This window comes from Mustela nivalis (assembly GCF_964662115.1).
Source record: "Mustela nivalis genome assembly, chromosome: 12".
In the NCBI taxonomy this organism is placed as follows: domain Eukaryota; kingdom Metazoa; phylum Chordata; class Mammalia; order Carnivora; family Mustelidae; genus Mustela; species Mustela nivalis.
The window spans coordinates 22,329,533-22,344,985 of NC_139031.1; the positions used below are offsets into that span (position 1 = coordinate 22,329,533).

Here is a 15,453-nt window from a genome sequence, read left to right on the forward strand (position 1 = left end):
CTCCACTCTCTTGGGGCTTCCTCTTGGCCTTGCCTCAGTGGCTCTGGACTCCAAGGGCTGCCAGCGCAGCTCTAGAACTGTCAGCCCCTACTGTGCCCCTTCCCCTGCCCCCATGCTCAGACTGCATCCTGGAGGAACAAGTATTTGTGGACGGAGAGAGCTTCTCCCATCCCCGAGACCCCTGCCAAGAGTGCCAGTGTCGGGAAGGCCATGCCCGTTGCCAGCCTCGGGCCTGCCCCCCTGCCCCCTGTGCCCACCCACTGCCTGGTTCCTGCTGCCAGAGCAACTGCAACGGTGAGGTGGAGGGGATAGGGAAAGGGGGGGTGGGGGGTGGTCTCCTGGGATGGCTTGGTCCCATCTGTGGGCTTTTAGGGCTGAAAGGGCAGCATACCCAGGGAGGAGCAGGACCCTTCCAGTTACTATAGCTGCCCCTTCCCCCAGGCTGTGCCTTTGGTGGGAAAGAGTACCCCAATGGAGCCGACTTCCCCCACCCCTCTGACCCCTGCCGACAGTGTCGCTGTCTGGTGAGTCTGTCCCCGTTGGAGGAGGCGTCCCAAGGAGGGGGATCTCCTCTGCCCGCCACCGCTAAGCAGCTCTGTGCCGTGGCCCCCCTGTTGCAGGGCGGCAGCGTGCAGTGCCTCGCCCGCCACTGCCCTCCGCTGCCCTGTCCAGAGCCGGTCCTGCTGCCCGATGAGTGCTGCCCCCAGTGCCCCGGTAGGCGCGGCCCTTGGGCAGATCTGCCCGGGAGAGAGCGGGGAGGCTCCGCAGCCTCCCCCTGGACCCCTGACACGCTCTTCTCTTGCTCAGCCGCCTCCTCAGGCTGCCCGCGGCCGGGGGTCGGGGTCCCTGCCCGCCACCTGGAGCACTTCTCCCTGCCCGAAGACCCCTGCCGCCGCTGCCTCTGCCTCTATGGCTCCGTGTCCTGCCAGCGGCTGCCCTGCCCACCTGCGCCCTGCGCCCACCCCCGCCAGGGACCCTGCTGCCCCTCCTGCGATGGTAACACCCCGGCGGCGCCCCCAGTGCCACCCCCCCCCCCCCCGCCCGCGCCTCGCTCCTTCCCACTCTGCCCCAGACCCTCGCCCTCTCTTGCGCCCTCTAGTCCGCAGCACCCTTTTTCCAGCCCCTGATGCTGGGCGGTCCCAGCATCTTCCTCCTTCCAAGCCCAGCCCTCCCACCTCCTGGTTCCCACTAAGTATTGGGGAGACAGTGCCCAGTCCGCAGGGCCTGGGAGGCTGTGGGCCTGGCAGACAGCCTCCCGCTCCTGCCCTCCTCGCCTGACCCCCTAGGCTGCCTGTACCAGGGGAAGGAGTTTGCCAGCGGGGAGCGCTTCCCCTCACCCAGCACCGCGTGCCACGTCTGCCTCTGCTGGGAGGGCAGCGTCCGCTGCGAACCCAGGGCCTGTGCCCCTGCTCAGTGCCCCTTTCCTGCCAGGGGTGACTGCTGCCCTGTCTGCGAAGGTGAGGGGCAGGGGACTATGGGTATGAGGGGCTGGGAGGGCGGGGTCAGCATCACCTTTACTGCCCACAGTGGATCCACAACATCTATCACATAATAATGAACCCTGGACTAAAACCTGGAGTTGCTCCTATCACTGCTGCCATTTGGCTGTGTGACCCTGGACAAGTTACGTAACCTCTTCGGACCTCTTTTTTTTTTTTTAATTAAAAATGCATTTTAAAAATGTGCATTTTTGTAAGATACATATAACGTAAAATTCACTACCTTAACCATATATTTTTTTTAGATTTTATTTATTTATTTGACAGAGGTCACAAGTAGGCAGAGAGGCAGGCAGAGAGAGAGAGAGAGGAGGAAGCAGGCTCCCTGCTGAGCAGAGAGCCCGATGTGGGGCTCCATCCCAGGACCCCGGGATCATGACCTGAGCCAAAGGCAGAGGCTTTAACCCACTGAGCCACCCAGGTGCCCCTACCTTAACCATTTTTAAGTGTAACTCTAACTTTAGTTCCTGTAAACAAGAGAGGGTTGAACAAAACCCAGTTCCCCAGTCTTTGGTCACCTTTGTACTATCTTAGCAGTGTTGTTACAGACACTCTACCACCTGTAATTTTATTCAGGTAACTATTTTTCTTTTAATTTTATTTATTTGAGAGCAAGAACAGTAGTCGGAGGGAGGAGCAGAAGAAGGAGGAGAAGCAAACTCCCCGCTGAGCAGGGACCCCCCCACCCCCCCCAAGCCCCCACCCCCCACTCCCCCACCCCCCACCCCCATTGCGGGGCTCAATCCAGGGATTCCAGGATCATGACCTGAGGCAAAGACAAACGCTTAAGCAACTGAGCCACCCAGGCACCCCAATGAACTTTTTTCAAATCAACTTTTAAATTTAAATCTTTTTATAAAGGAGTCTTTATAGCATACTGTAAATGAATTCGATTTGCCAGGAATGAAGGTGACCATAAATATTAATGCAGTTAAAAATAAAACATTAAATTTGAGTCTGACACTTGCCTGCCAAGGCTTTGAGACTCAGACACGCCTCTTTTTCTTTTTTTTTTTTTTTTTTCCTGTTAAGTCTATTTTTTTCTTTACAGCAGTTTTAGGTTCACAGCAAAAGTGAGAGAAGGGTACAGAGGTTTCCCATGTCCCCCTGTCCCCGTACCTGCACAGCCTCCCACATGCCCCCACTGGAGGGGGGCATTTTACGAGCCAACACTGATACATTATGACCTGAAGAGCCCCTTCTTTTTAAAAAAAGGTGGTCAGCAAGAGTCGGAGAGCTGCGTGGGTCAGGCTGCCACCGCTCTGGGACACCCTCCCCGTCCCTGATTAATCAGAGGGCTGGCACCACATCTCCTGAGCCATCTTGGGCTCTCTCCAGCTCTTCTCGGCTTGGGGACGTTGGTGCCTTCTGGCTGGGCAGGGGCCTGCTGAGTGTTTCTCTCTGGGGACAGATTCTGTGTGGGTCTTTCCCGATAGACTAGACGGCAGGCTGAACGGGAGGAAGTCTGCCCTTGGGCCAGTTCCTCCACCCCAGACCCCGCTGCCCCCCTTCCCCTGCCTGGCTCGAGCCCTCCCCTCACCCCAGCTCAGGCCCAAGCAGGGAACTGGACCACTGCTCACCTCTTACCCTTTCTGCCCTCTGCCCTCCCCCTCACCATCCTCTCTTGAAGGCTGTGAGTATCTGGGGGAGACCTACCTGAGCAGCCAGGATTTCCCAGATCCCCGAGAGCCCTGCAATCTGTGTACTTGCCTCGGAGGCTTCGTGACATGTGGCCGCCGGCCCTGCGAGCCCCTGGGCTGCAGCCACCCACTCACTCCAGCTGGACACTGCTGCCCGACCTGCCAGGGTAGGACAGCACCTGCCCTCCCTGCCCCTTCTGGGGCTCCCAGGGGCCCCGTCACCAGGCCTCGCCACCATCACCCCTGTCCTGAGAGAGCCACAAGGCAAACCCACACGCTGTGCTCTCCTCAAACCACGCCTGTGCCCTCCTGTCTGTCCCTGCTATTCCCTAAGACTCACGGTTGTGCTCATCAAATAACTGGGCCTCGTGCTTCCAGAACTTCCTGCTCTTAAACTGTCTCACTGCCTTCCTAAAATGGCACATTACTAGACTCGGACCCATTCGATGGCTCCCAGGCCCTTGAGTCAGCAGTCCTGAGAGGCAGCTTCCTTCCCTCCTGGCTTCTTTTGGCCGTGATCCTGACTGAGCCCGGCCCACCTCTAGCCTTCATTTCCAGGAGTGCCTGTTCCTCACCTCGTCTTCCCGCGGACCCCACAGACGGCAGCTTGCCCACCATCTTTGACCCCAGCTCCAGTCCTCTCCCCCTTCACACCTGCGGGGGTCCCCACTTGCAGCTAGCCAGGGGCTGTCCTCCCACCGTCCCCTCAGGGGCCATGGCAGGCCGCACTTGCCGTCTCCCCCAGCCACGGCAGAGGTCCCCGGGCCCAGCCACGCAAGGCCATGGGGGACTGGGCTGATGGCCACTCTTTGGCTGCGCTTCCTGCCCTGCCAGGATGTCTCTATCATGGAGTCACTGCAGCCCCTGGAGAGACCCTTCCTGACCCGCTTGACCCCGGCTGTTCCCTCTGCACCTGCCAGGTGAGGTGGCCTATTGGAAACCTGTAACCTTTCATCGCTTAGTCCTCCTCTCTGGCCAGGAAGACCTTGTTTCAGCCCACCCACCCCACCGTCTCCCAGGGGTACCATCTGGTGGAAGAGGATTGGATTCGGGTCTCCCGGGCCAAGGGACGGGGGCTGGAGCCTGGCAGGCTCAGTAGGGACACCCTACCCTGGGGCAATGTGTAGCCTGTTTGGAGGTGGTGACGACACGGAGTCAAGAAGCAGCAGTGTGACCTCTCTCCTTCAGGAAGGTTCCGTGCAGTGCCGGAAGAAGCCCTGTCCTCCAGCTCTCTGCCCCCATCCCTCTCCAGGACCCTGCTTCTGCCCTGTTTGCCACAGTGAGCTGCTTTCCACATGCCCTGCTCCCTGCTCATTCCCCCCCACCCCCCCGCCTCTGTCCTCCAGGCCTGTGGTTGGACAGGGTGAGCTGGCACAGCCCCTCACCCAGGAAATGTGTTTTCCACAGGCTGCTTCTCCCAGGGCCAGGAGCACCAGGACGGGGAAGAGTTCGGGGGGCCCCCAGGCAGCTGTGAGTGGTGTCGGTGTCAGGTATGGTAGGGAGGGGGCAGAGTGGGGTAGGGCGGGGACAGGGCCACAGTGCCTCTGGGGCACCTGGCCTAGAGGGCGTCTCCTGCAGGCCGGCCAGGTGAGCTGCGCGCGGCTGCCGTGCCCTCCTCTGTCCTGCCCGCTCCAGGTCACGGAGCCGGGCAGCTGCTGCCCTCGATGCAGAGGTATGCCTGGCCCCATGGGGCTGTCCCTTTGTTTCGCCCCTGGCCCCATGCCCTGTATCCACCCCACCTTCCTCTCTTAGCTCTCCCCTGGCCACCCCCTCCCTGTCCACACCACCTGGCCCTCTCACGCCCTGGCTCTGGAGCGCTCCTCCTTGCCGGTCTTCAGTTCTTCCTACCTCTCCCTGCCCCTGGCCCGCCAAGACCATTACCCCTCAAAACTGCCCCCTTCCTCACCACACTCTGGTCATCATCATCATAACGACGATTCACATTTGCTGAGCACATCCCATCTGAGCTCAGCACTCGACACATATCTCATTTAACCCACACACTATCAGATAGGTACTGTTATGATTCCCATTTTACAGATGAGAAAACTGAGGTACAGAGAGGTAAACATAACTTGTCTGTAGTCATGCAGCTAGTAAATAAGTGGTAGTCAGGATTTGCATCTGAGCCATCTGGTTCCATATTGTTAACCTGGGGCACATGCTTAGTGATGGAGCCTTTCATTCTTTCTGCATGCACTTATTACACACCTACTGCATGCCAACTGCCATTGCTGGTACTGGTCTACTATTCATTGTAACCCTTGGTCTAGAAAGCAGGCAGACATGGAATGGGATTAAGAACCCAGGTTCTGGCCCTCAGCCAGGGTCCTTCCCCGCCACCATGCACAAGAGCTCTGTCCCAGGCCACCTTCTCACCTCCTCCCTGAAGGTCCCGCTCCTGGCAGCCACATGCCCTGCCGAGCACCCAGGGTTGGGGGGACAAGGGCATACTGGCAGAACCAGAACTCAGAGCTCACCCATGCCCACCTGGGACACAGGCTGCCTGGCTGGTGGGGAGGAGCACCCTGAAGGCAGTAGCTGGGTGGACCCGCAGAGCCCCTGCTCCTCCTGCATGTGTCATGATGGCGTCGTGACCTGTGCCCGCCTCCAGTGTGTCAGCTCCTGCGCCCGGCCCCACCAAGGGCTCAATGACTGCTGCCCTCGATGCTCTGGTACTGGGAACCTGGGGCCAGCGTGGGGGAGGCAAGGAGGCAGCACCTGGTCCGCATCTCCCTCCGGGGCTGGGCAGCAGAGCCGGGCTGTTCTAGAAGTGGCCCCCATTCTTGCACACTCTCCAGTCCCTGGAGCTGGGGGTCACTGCAGGGAGAGAGAACCCCACCCCCTGGTGTTCCTGCCAACCTAAAGGCTCCCTGGTCTTGTTCTGCTCCTACCCTCCCCCCCACCACCCCGCCCCGCCCCAGACTGTGAGCATAAGGGCCGCAAGTATGAACCAGGGGAGAGCTTCCAGCCTGGGGCAGACCCCTGTGAAGTGTGCATCTGTGAGGTGGGTGACGGCAACGCTGAGGGGTGGGAAAGCCTGGACCTGGGGGGCACAAACACTATGAGGGTCAGAGAGAGGCCTCTGTGGCCAGGAGGAGAGGCAGGACTTGGGGTGAAGTGAAGAGCTAAGCGGGGCCAGGAAGTGTGGGTGGGGCAGGCACTGAGTGGGGATGTGGGGATGTGGGGCTGGGGGCAGTGGGAAGGCCCTCCTGGCTGGAGGGTAGTGTGGGTGTGTATGGGAGGTAGGGGGAGACACCTGGGAAGCGGTTGTGGGGGGATGTTAGAGAATTCCATGTGAAAGTAATGGTGAGCAGACATATGACATCCCATGTCTAGAGACCTGGCAGGGAGGGGGGAGGATAGCATGAGAGTGCGGGAGGATCCGTGGTCACATCAAGGGTCAGGCCTGAGTAACTGGCAAGAGAAGGGGACATCACCTCTGGGTTAGGGCTCAGGGTGAGAAGCAACCTGGGGAGACGGTCAGTCTCTGCAGACGGGAGTTTAATCGCCCAAGACGTATCCAGGGGGAGGTGCAGCAGGCAGATGGAAGAGCCTGGAGTCCAGAGGGAAAAGGGTGTGTCTCGGCTGCCAGGGCCTGGGACCCACCCCATTTGCTCACTCATTTTTGTAGCTGCAGCCTGAGGGACCCCCCAGCATTCAGTGTCATCGACGGCAGTGTCCCAGCCTGGTGGGCTGTCCCACCAGCCAGCTCCTGCCCCCTGGGCCCCAGCACTGCTGCCCCACCTGTGCCCGTGAGTCCCTGGATCTGGGGGTAAAAAAGAGGGTAGGAGGGCCATCCCCAGAGTGACACTGGAAGAACCAGCCTGCTCTCCTCGGCAGCCCCAGCCTTCACCCTTTCTTGAGTCTGATGGACTTATGGAAGCCCATGCGCTGGCCAGGCAGCCCCCAGGGAGAACTGGGGATCCTTGACTGAAGCCACACACAGTTTATGGGGCCTCTTGCCCAGCAGGTGGCGCTGTGGGGTGAGACTTGCCCTCCTCTGGCTTCTTGAGAGCAACAACTGGAGACCAGAGGGGCTACAGAGGTGGGGAGTTGTTCTTACCAACACTTGCTAGGATGTGCTTTAGGGAAGGAGAAGAGGACTGACATTATTATGCTAGACACTGTACATGGTGCTTTGAATAAACAGTATCCCATTTAATTCTCGGTTGCCCAGTGAGAGGTATTGTTGTTCCCTTTTACAGATGAGAAAACAGAGGTTTTCTCATCTGTAAAATGCTGAATCTAATGCTGAAGCCAGGATTAGAACCTGGAGTACCTACCTGGCTCTCTGGGCTTCCTTGTGCCATTTTTGCCAGGAGACATAAAAGGAAGTAGCAGAGGGAGCCGGGAGGCATCCTGATGGTCCTTAGGGACCTCGGGCTAAGGAAACCACACCCTGTCCACTTCCAGGCGCTCCACTCTAGTTAATGTTCTTTTTAAAAAGTCTAAACTTTTTTTTTGCTGACCCCAGAAGAAAGAGGACTTCTCTTAGACTCAGGGTGCTGGGGATAGAACTATGCCCTAGGCCTAAGATGTCTGGGGACACAGTGGGTAGGTGGGCTTTTGCCCCCTGCTGCCCCCTTCTCCCCCCAACACGGAGTTCTTGTCTTCACAGAGGCGCTGAGTAACTGCACAGAAAGCCTGCTGGGCTCTGAGTTGGCCCCGCCTGACGCTTGCTACACCTGCCAGTGCCAGGTGAGCCCTTCTGCCTCGGAGACTCCCAAAGCTCTCTCTTCCTCCTCTGTAAGCTGTGGCAGCGCCCCCTGCCCTGCAGCAGCTCCAGGCTCCCCACTCACCCCAACATCCACCCACTTGTCTGGGACATCATACCTGGCCTAGGCCTGCTCCCAATGACACCATGCTCCCTCCCTGCTGATCTCTGCCGGTGGTGGTCACACGCCCTTCCACAGGACCTGACATGGCTCTGCGTTCACCGGGCCTGTCCCGAGCTCAGCTGTTCCCTGTCAGAGCGCCATACCCCCCCTGGGAGCTGCTGCCCCATGTGCCGAGGTAAGTGCCAGCCTTGACTTGCATCTCTGAGCCTGAACCCAGGGGGTAGCCAGGCAGGGAGGTATCCAAAGGCTTACATGGGCAACCTAGGGTCTATACTCCAAACGCAGGCTTCATTCTTTTGGAGAAATAAAGGGTTACTCATGGGGGTGCAGAAAGCCAAGAAAAGCAGGGAATGAAGTCTGGATTCTCGAGGCCTCACTTGAGACTTGTCGGTGGGCTGAGGGACCCCGGGCCCACTGACCAGGGTTTGCAGTGAGCTGTCAGCTGGCCCATGGGAAGGTTCCAGCCTCTGGCTCTTTGGGCTTCCAGGGCCCTTTCTGCTTCCTGAGCCCTGGGGTAGGGCCTACCATCTAGTAGGTCATCTGGACACTGGTTGAGGAAATCAGCAGCATCAGGGTGCCCGTGGAGGGGTGTGGCACTCCCCTGCTGTGGGCCTTCTGGGTGGGCTCCAGAGAGGAGGATGTAGCTGGAAGGACAGTGGTCCCGCGTCCTCACTTCTTCCTTCTCAGAGTGTGTGGTGGAGGCCGACGGCCGGAGAGTGGCCGATGGAGAGAGCTGGCAGGACCCCAGCAACCCGTGCATTACGTGCACCTGCCACGTGAGCGGGGATCACCGGGTGGGCAGGGGTGAGGCAGAGGGCCTTAGGGATGGATGGACAGAGGAGTCTCAGGACACTGGACCAGTGAATATGGGGTCTTTGAGGTAATTAGAAAAAGGCGGCCCCTCTGAGCGAGGGCAGGCAGCGGCTAGCGTGTGCTGGGGCAAGGAACTAAGGTTTGATTTCATCCCCCACTTGAACATGACCTGGGTGTTCTTTTGGGGCAGGGGCAGAGAGAAGGGGTGGCTGCCTCAGACTGTGACCCAGAGGGCCTCCAGGTCCTGCAGGAGGTCTTTAGTGCAATGACTTCTCCTCAGGGGGGCCACGTGGAGTGCGACCCGGAGGAGTGCCCCGCCCTCTCCTGCCCGCAGGGCTGGGCGAAGGTGCCAGAGGCCGGCCGCTGCTGTGAGCGATGCCAAGGTGACAGCCAGAGCGACGGCGGGGTTGGGGACGAGCGAGACCCAATGCGAGGGACGGGCAGTTGACCCTACCCCGCTTCTTGTCCCCTCAGCTTCCGCCCAGTCGTGCGCGCACCAGGGCCGGGAGGTGGCCTCCGGGGAGAGCTGGGCGGTGGACGTTTGCACCACCTGCTCCTGCGTGGCCGGCACGGTGCGCTGCCAGAGCCAACGCTGCCCGCCGCTCTCCTGTGGCCCTGTGAGTGCCGCGGTCGAGGGCGGTGGGGTGAGTGGGCACGTGGCACCCACACCTGGGTGAGACCAGGCGGGAGGAAGGAGGCAGGGTTTGGGGAGCGGCGGCCGCGTGGCGGAGCCGGGAGTAGCCGGGGCCGTGCAGTTCCCATGTGTGGCCACAAGGCGGCGCCCCGAGCCCGCTCACGGTGAGTCCGGAAGCTGAGCGGGAGTCCCTGGAGATTCCCGGGCGCTCCTCGGTCCCGGGCAGTCTCTGCGTGGGGCATGGCGGGGAGGGCGATGTTGCTGACTGGATCTGGGGCTGAGGCCAGGACGAGGCCCCCGCCCTGAGTCCCGGCAGCTGCTGCCCCCGCTGCCTGCCTCGACCCGCCTCCTGCATGGCCTTCGGAGACCCTCATTACCGCACCTTCGACGGCCGCCTGCTGCACTTCCAGGGCAGCTGCAGCTACGTGCTGGCCAAGGACTGCCGCGGAGGGGACTTCAGGTGCGCAGACCCCCGTGCCTCCTCCCTAACTCCCTACACCTGTCCCTGCTGACCCCGGCACCTGGGCCTCTCCCTCCACAGCGTGCACGTGACCAACGCCAACCGGGGCCGGAGGGGTGTGGCCTGGACCCAGGAGGTGGCGGTGCAGCTCGGAGACGTGACCGTGGGGCTGCTGCAGGGTAGAGCGGTCACGGTGAGCAGAGCTGAGGACCCGGGGAAGGTCGGTCCTGCGCCGTCCGCCGTCCACTTGTCAGTCCCGAGGCCGCCCCTCCTCCTGCCTCCCTCCTCCAGGTGGACGGGCGCCCCGTGGCCTTGCCCTTCCTGCAGGAGCCGCTGCTGTACGTGGAGCTGCAGAGACGCACCGTGATCCTGCACGCCCAGCCGGGGCTCCAGGTGCCGCTGTCAGGGCCAGTGAGGGTGTGGGAGCTCCCGGCCTGTTCAGGCCTCTCTATCTGGAGAGGCAGTGGGAATACCAGCTAGGGCCAGGGCCAGATCAGGCCAGGAAGGTGAGAAAGTTCTGCTGGATTCTGAGGGGAGGAGAGGAATCATGATCAGACACCCTGGGTAGAGTGAAAGAAAAAAAAAAAAAAAAAATATATATATATATATATATATATATATATATATATATATATATGGGGGGGGTAGATTTTTAGAAGGATGTCAGTTAAGATCTCCTAGGTGGCTCCTGAGATCCTTCCAACTCCCATGCCAGAGAGTGAATTTCTCCCTTCCTTTGGCAAGAAGTACACTTTGTAAATTCCTAAAAGAAGGCTTGTCTACCCTTGTGATCTGGACTCGAATTGTGCTTTGTTCTCTGTAAGGCCCTAATGCCCACGAGAAAGTGACCCTCTGGAAGCAGGTTTGCATTTCACCAGGGGCCCAGCTCCGTGGGGAGCCTCTCTCCACGCATTCTCCTCCCCTACAGTGTGGAGGGTGCTGACAGTGCTTGGGGCCAGGATGGGGTCCCTACCTTTCCCCACTCCCCAATCCCAGGCTTGCTGCACAGGTGCTGTGGGACGGGCAGTCTCAGGTGGAGGTGAGCGTACCGGGCTCCTACCGGGGCCAGATGTGCGGGCTCTGTGGGAACTTCAATGGCTTTGCCCAGGATGACCTGCAGGGCCCTGAGGGGCTGCTCCTGCCTACAGAGGCTGCCTTTGGGAATAGCTGGCAGGTGAGCGGCACAGGAGCTGGGTGGCTGAGGGAGGCACACTGAGTGGGAGTCTTAGAGCAGCCGGCTTACATGGGAAGTCGGGGGTGGGGGGGACACACCGATGGGTTTGGCAGCTTCAGGATGATTTGGGGGCTTCTGGCCTGTCATGGTGCTGGGGCAGGGGTGGGGGGCAGGACGGCCTGATGAAAGAGGCATCCCCTAAATCCGCAAGCCCTGCCTTGCCACTCGCCGGCTATGTGACTATTGAATAAATCCCTTACCTGCTCTGGGCCTTGGCTTGTCCATCTGTAAAATGGGGACAAGGAGAAAGTTGCTAGTACTTCCTTTGCTGTTCCTGTAGGGAGATTTCTGAAGCTAAACCAAAATATTTGGTGGAAAGTGTTTTGAAGAACGTAGCACACAAAGGTCAGCTGCCAGTGGATGCTGTCCCATCACGGTCACTCTTCCCACCTAGGTCCCAGAAGGGCCGGGACCTAGCCGGCCATGCTTCAAGGGCCGCGAGGTGGATCCGTGCAAGGCATCGGGTTACCGGGCCAGGCGTGAGGCCAACGCCCGGTGTGGGGTGCTGAAGTCCTCCCCATTCAGTCGCTGCCACGCTGTTGTGCCACCAGAGCCCTTTTTCGCCGCCTGCGTGTATGACCTATGTGCCTGTGGCCCCGGCTCTTTGGCCGATGCCTGCCTCTGTGACGCCCTGGAGGCCTACGCCAGCCACTGCCGCCAGGCAGGGGTGACGCCGGCCTGGAGGGGCCCCACACTCTGTGGTGAGGGGCGATGCCCAGTGCGAGTTGGGGAAGAGGGTGGCACAGGGGTCTCAGGTCTGGACGGGGTTAGCAGGTAGCAGGAGGGCCTCATCGCCAGGGGTCCCCCATGACCTTGCCTTCCATTCCACCTGCAGCGGTGGGCTGTCCCCTGGACCGTGGCTTCGTGTTCGATGAGTGTGGCCCGCCCTGTCCCCGTACCTGCTTCAACCAGCACGTTCCCCTGGGAGAGCTGGCGGCCCACTGCGTGAGGCCCTGCATTCCTGGCTGCCAGTGCCCTGCGGGCCTGGTGGAGCACGAGGCCCACTGTATCTCACCCGAGGCCTGCCCACCTGTCCAACTCACTGGCGACCAGCCCCTCAGACCTCTGCCTAGCCCCGGCCAGTAGCCCTAGGGGTCACACGGAGCCAGGATGATACCAGGACTCCAGAACCGTGGACAGAGGGCCCCATCCAGGCCCCAGGAGCCTGGGCCTGTGGCACACAAAGACCTCAGTGTGTTCAGTAAGAAGAAGTAAAATTGGGGCTCTCCTAAGGCATACTTGTGTGTGTGTGTGTGTTTTCTTCTGGTGTTAGATGGTGGAGTGGGCTGCTTGGAACATGGGGTCCAGTGGTCTGTGTCCCCCGAATCCGAGAGGTGGCAGCTGTGGGAACTGAGCCCTGGACCTTGCTCACTTCTCGCAGCTGCCTGGGCTGCCAGTGCCTGCCATACCCCGGCGTTGCCTGGGAAAACCTGCACGGGACAGCAGGAGGACCTAAGTATCTCCGTCTCAGCTCTGTGCTCACATGATGTCTCAAGCATGGCCCATGGTCCCCATGTTGGTCCCTCGGTGGTTCACGTAGAATCCTGTGGGGGCGCTGAGGAGCATAGAAAAGGGGCTCAGACCTCACGTGGTGTTCCCTCTCCTCTCGACTTTGGGGAGGCTAGGTGCATCCAGGGCCTCTCTAAGAGCTGGTGACAGGGACTCTTTGCCTGGGATGGGGGACAGGAAACACAACAGACCATGAGGAAATACGACACAGGCACACATGCACACACACGCACACACATGCACATAATACACACATAATATGCACATGATACACACATATGAACACACGTATGCACCCATGTGCATATGCACACTCCTCAGAAACTCAGGTAAACACACACAGCACACGCGTGGGCCCCTGTGTGCGTTCACAGCCACGCCCACCCTGGATGGTGGTGTGAGGAGCGGACATCCTTGTAGGGGAAAAAAACATTGGTTTGGGAATAGAAAATAAGTCTATTTCTTTGAAAAGTCTCTTTGCAAAAAGGACTCTGTTTTGGTGACATAGGGGCCTTGGGTAAAAGATGAGGGGGTACCCCATTCTACTGCCAGCTCCCTAACCTTTCAGCAGCAGTGGAGGGAGAGCTGGACTGACCCGAGACTAGCTGTCTGGCCAGCTCAGCCCACGTGTGCCAAGGCCCAGGGAGCAGAGGCAGCTCTGGGCTCTCGCTGAGCGGCTGCAAAGCAGCGGGTACGCAGGGCTACTCCTGACAGCAGGGGATGTGGCAATGACAGACCAGCTTGTGTCCTTGTCCCTGACCTTGACATAACCTACACAAACCATGCCCTCAACCTGCTGCATCTCGTGTGTCGGATGAGTCAGCAGAGTGACCCGGGGCCAGCACCTTGCACTTGGATACCATGGAGCAGGCACCTGGGAAGTGCTCGCCCTTGTCCTGCCTGTGGTGGCTCCTGCCCCCTCCCCAGACCACGTTTACCCCCCAGCCCATTCATCATCACGTCCACCTGCCTCCTGAGGAAGAAGACAACACCCCACGTTAGCTAGGGCACCTCGCCTCTGTGGGGTGGCATGGATTCCGTAGACCGGGATGGGGAGGCTGGGACCCACTTCGTACAGAAAGTGCGCCGTCGGTGGCTGTGTCCCGTGTGGGGCGGGTTACGTGGATGGAGCACCATTGCCAGCGTCATATGTACACATGCAACACATGCTCTCAGCACAGGCCTTGCCCTGCCCTGCCGCCCCTTACAGCCAAGAACCCCAGGTCAAAGGCAGGCTGAGGCTCCCTGAGACTTGGCTGGGGTCCAGGCCCCAGCTCACATGTCAGGTCCCTGCATTACTGAGCTTGGGAGCCTTTGTCTCCTCTTCTTTCCCTGGTCCTCCCCTCTCCCTGCTGGCTGGCGCAGCAGAGGAGAGGGAGGAAGGGAGGGGACACCTGCTCTGGCGCACCCTCCCCATGGAGCAGACAGCCGCACCTGGGGGCCCATGGCTCCCTTGCAGCCATAGGCAGGCCTTAGCCCTGTACCAGCACCTCTTTGGACGCCCTGCAGCCCTGGGCCAGCTCCAGGCTGCCCTGCAGCAGGTGAGGGAGGTGGGGCATGGCCTCTGAAGGGCAAGGCGGAGGCCTGACTCCATCTCGTCCCCCGCAGGTGCGAGAGAGTCGGGCCTGTCGCTCAGGACTGGAGCTGCCCACTGTGTTGCTGGAGATGGAGTGGAGCCGGAGGGCCCAGGAGCAGGTAGGAGGCTGGCCAAGGGGCGTGGCAGAGGGCAGAGTGGGCACCCCTTCCTACCCTGGCGCCCCATCTTTTTGCAGCTCCTGTGGGACTTGGAGCTGCTGACTGGGGCAGGGCTGAGCCTCTTCTGGCCCCCCTGGCCCCAGTTCTGTGGTCTGAGGGGCCAGGCCCGGTGTGTATGGAGCCAGCGCAGCAAGCCCCATGGTGGGACAGGCGGGGACCCTGAGCGGTGGGCCAGCAGGGTGAGCAGGGGCCTGGCTGGAGGCGGGGGGGTGGTCAGTGTGACATTAGGGTGATGGTGGTCGTGAAGGAGGTGGGAGAAGTAGGGGCTTCGGACACAGATGGGCCTGGGTTCTGTCTCTGTACCGATGCTCCCTGGGGAATGTAAGCCTCTGTTCCCTCAGCTACGAAATGGGGAAGGTAATCGATCTTACTCGGAGGGAGCCCCAGTGAACTCATCCACATGAAGGTTTTGCATGTTGCCTAGTGCCCAGGACCTGCTCATTACATACAGCCTGATGTTACCGTTGCACAATTAATGACCATCTTGATCAAATCAGTGGTGTGATGACATCTCGAAGGCTTTAGACATGGCTGCAGCGTGGGAGGAAAGCAAGCCTGGCTTGGCTCCTGAGGGCAGAGGCCCAGAGGCCCAGGGTCTCAGTCACCAACGGTCAGAGGCTCTTGGGGCAGGTTGGCAGCCCCCTCTGAGAGCTGAGGCATCCTCGGCTGTAGTGAGTGGGGGTGTTAGTGGGCAACCGCTAAGGGAGGGCCCAGCCAGCACTGTTGGCCAGAACAGAGGTCTCTTCTGAAGGCTCGCATGGGTGGGAGTGACCTGTTTCCTCACGAGGAGGGGGAGAGAGCAGGGTCATACATGGGCACGGACACCGGGCGGAGGGCTGATCGTGGGCCATCTTCAAGGCTGCCCACCACACAGGGGATGAGCCCCTGTGGACTGGGGCACCTTCCAACTTTCCAGAGTTCCAGGCTGTGCCCACTGCCTCAGGCTGGGGACTCTCTGAGCCAGACCCACCAGCTTCCAGACGGGTGAGTCTTTCTCCCAGGAAACTGTCCAGTTTGTATTGCCACACAGAAGGGCCAAACACTGGACCCTTTTTCTATCTCTTTCCA

At 60.1% G+C, this 15,453-nt stretch overlaps 1 protein-coding gene across 22 annotated transcripts in view; it reads left to right on the forward strand.

Moving 5' to 3' along the window:
- The window catches only part of KCP (kielin cysteine rich BMP regulator), a gene marked incomplete at its 3' end in the record, with an annotated part of 31,663 nt that overhangs the window by 12,028 nt on the left and 4,182 nt on the right, over nt 1-15,453 (forward strand). For 7 of the 22 annotated variants that reach the window (XM_082693044.1, XM_082693034.1, XM_082693052.1 and 4 more), the window contains 24 exons: nt 121-294; nt 442-524; nt 621-714; nt 808-996; nt 1,287-1,457; nt 3,130-3,306; nt 3,974-4,059; nt 4,328-4,418; nt 4,547-4,629; nt 4,718-4,811; nt 5,641-5,814; nt 6,064-6,146; nt 6,774-6,894; nt 7,761-7,840; nt 8,056-8,155; nt 8,668-8,756; nt 9,074-9,176; nt 9,268-9,410; nt 9,715-9,887; nt 9,969-10,080; nt 10,179-10,280; nt 14,239-14,325; nt 14,403-14,564; nt 15,302-15,369. In XM_082693044.1, the coding sequence (XP_082549170.1) occupies nt 121-294; nt 442-524; nt 621-714; nt 808-996; nt 1,287-1,457; nt 3,130-3,306; nt 3,974-4,059; nt 4,328-4,418; nt 4,547-4,629; nt 4,718-4,811; nt 5,641-5,814; nt 6,064-6,146; nt 6,774-6,894; nt 7,761-7,840; nt 8,056-8,155; nt 8,668-8,756; nt 9,074-9,176; nt 9,268-9,410; nt 9,715-9,887; nt 9,969-10,080; nt 10,179-10,280; nt 14,239-14,325; nt 14,403-14,564; nt 15,302-15,369 (2,839 nt within the window). Of the gene's footprint in view, nt 1-120; nt 295-441; nt 525-620; nt 715-807; nt 997-1,286; nt 1,458-3,129; nt 3,307-3,973; nt 4,060-4,327; nt 4,419-4,546; nt 4,630-4,717; nt 4,812-5,640; nt 5,815-6,063; nt 6,147-6,773; nt 6,895-7,760; nt 7,841-8,055; nt 8,156-8,667; nt 8,757-9,073; nt 9,177-9,267; nt 9,411-9,714; nt 9,888-9,968; nt 10,081-10,178; nt 10,281-10,883; nt 11,062-11,515; nt 11,823-11,956; nt 12,358-14,238; nt 14,326-14,402; nt 14,565-15,301; nt 15,370-15,453 lie in introns of those variants that run through there. The other 15 variants (XM_082693054.1, XM_082693035.1, XM_082693040.1 and 12 more) reach the window with 11 other exon arrangements.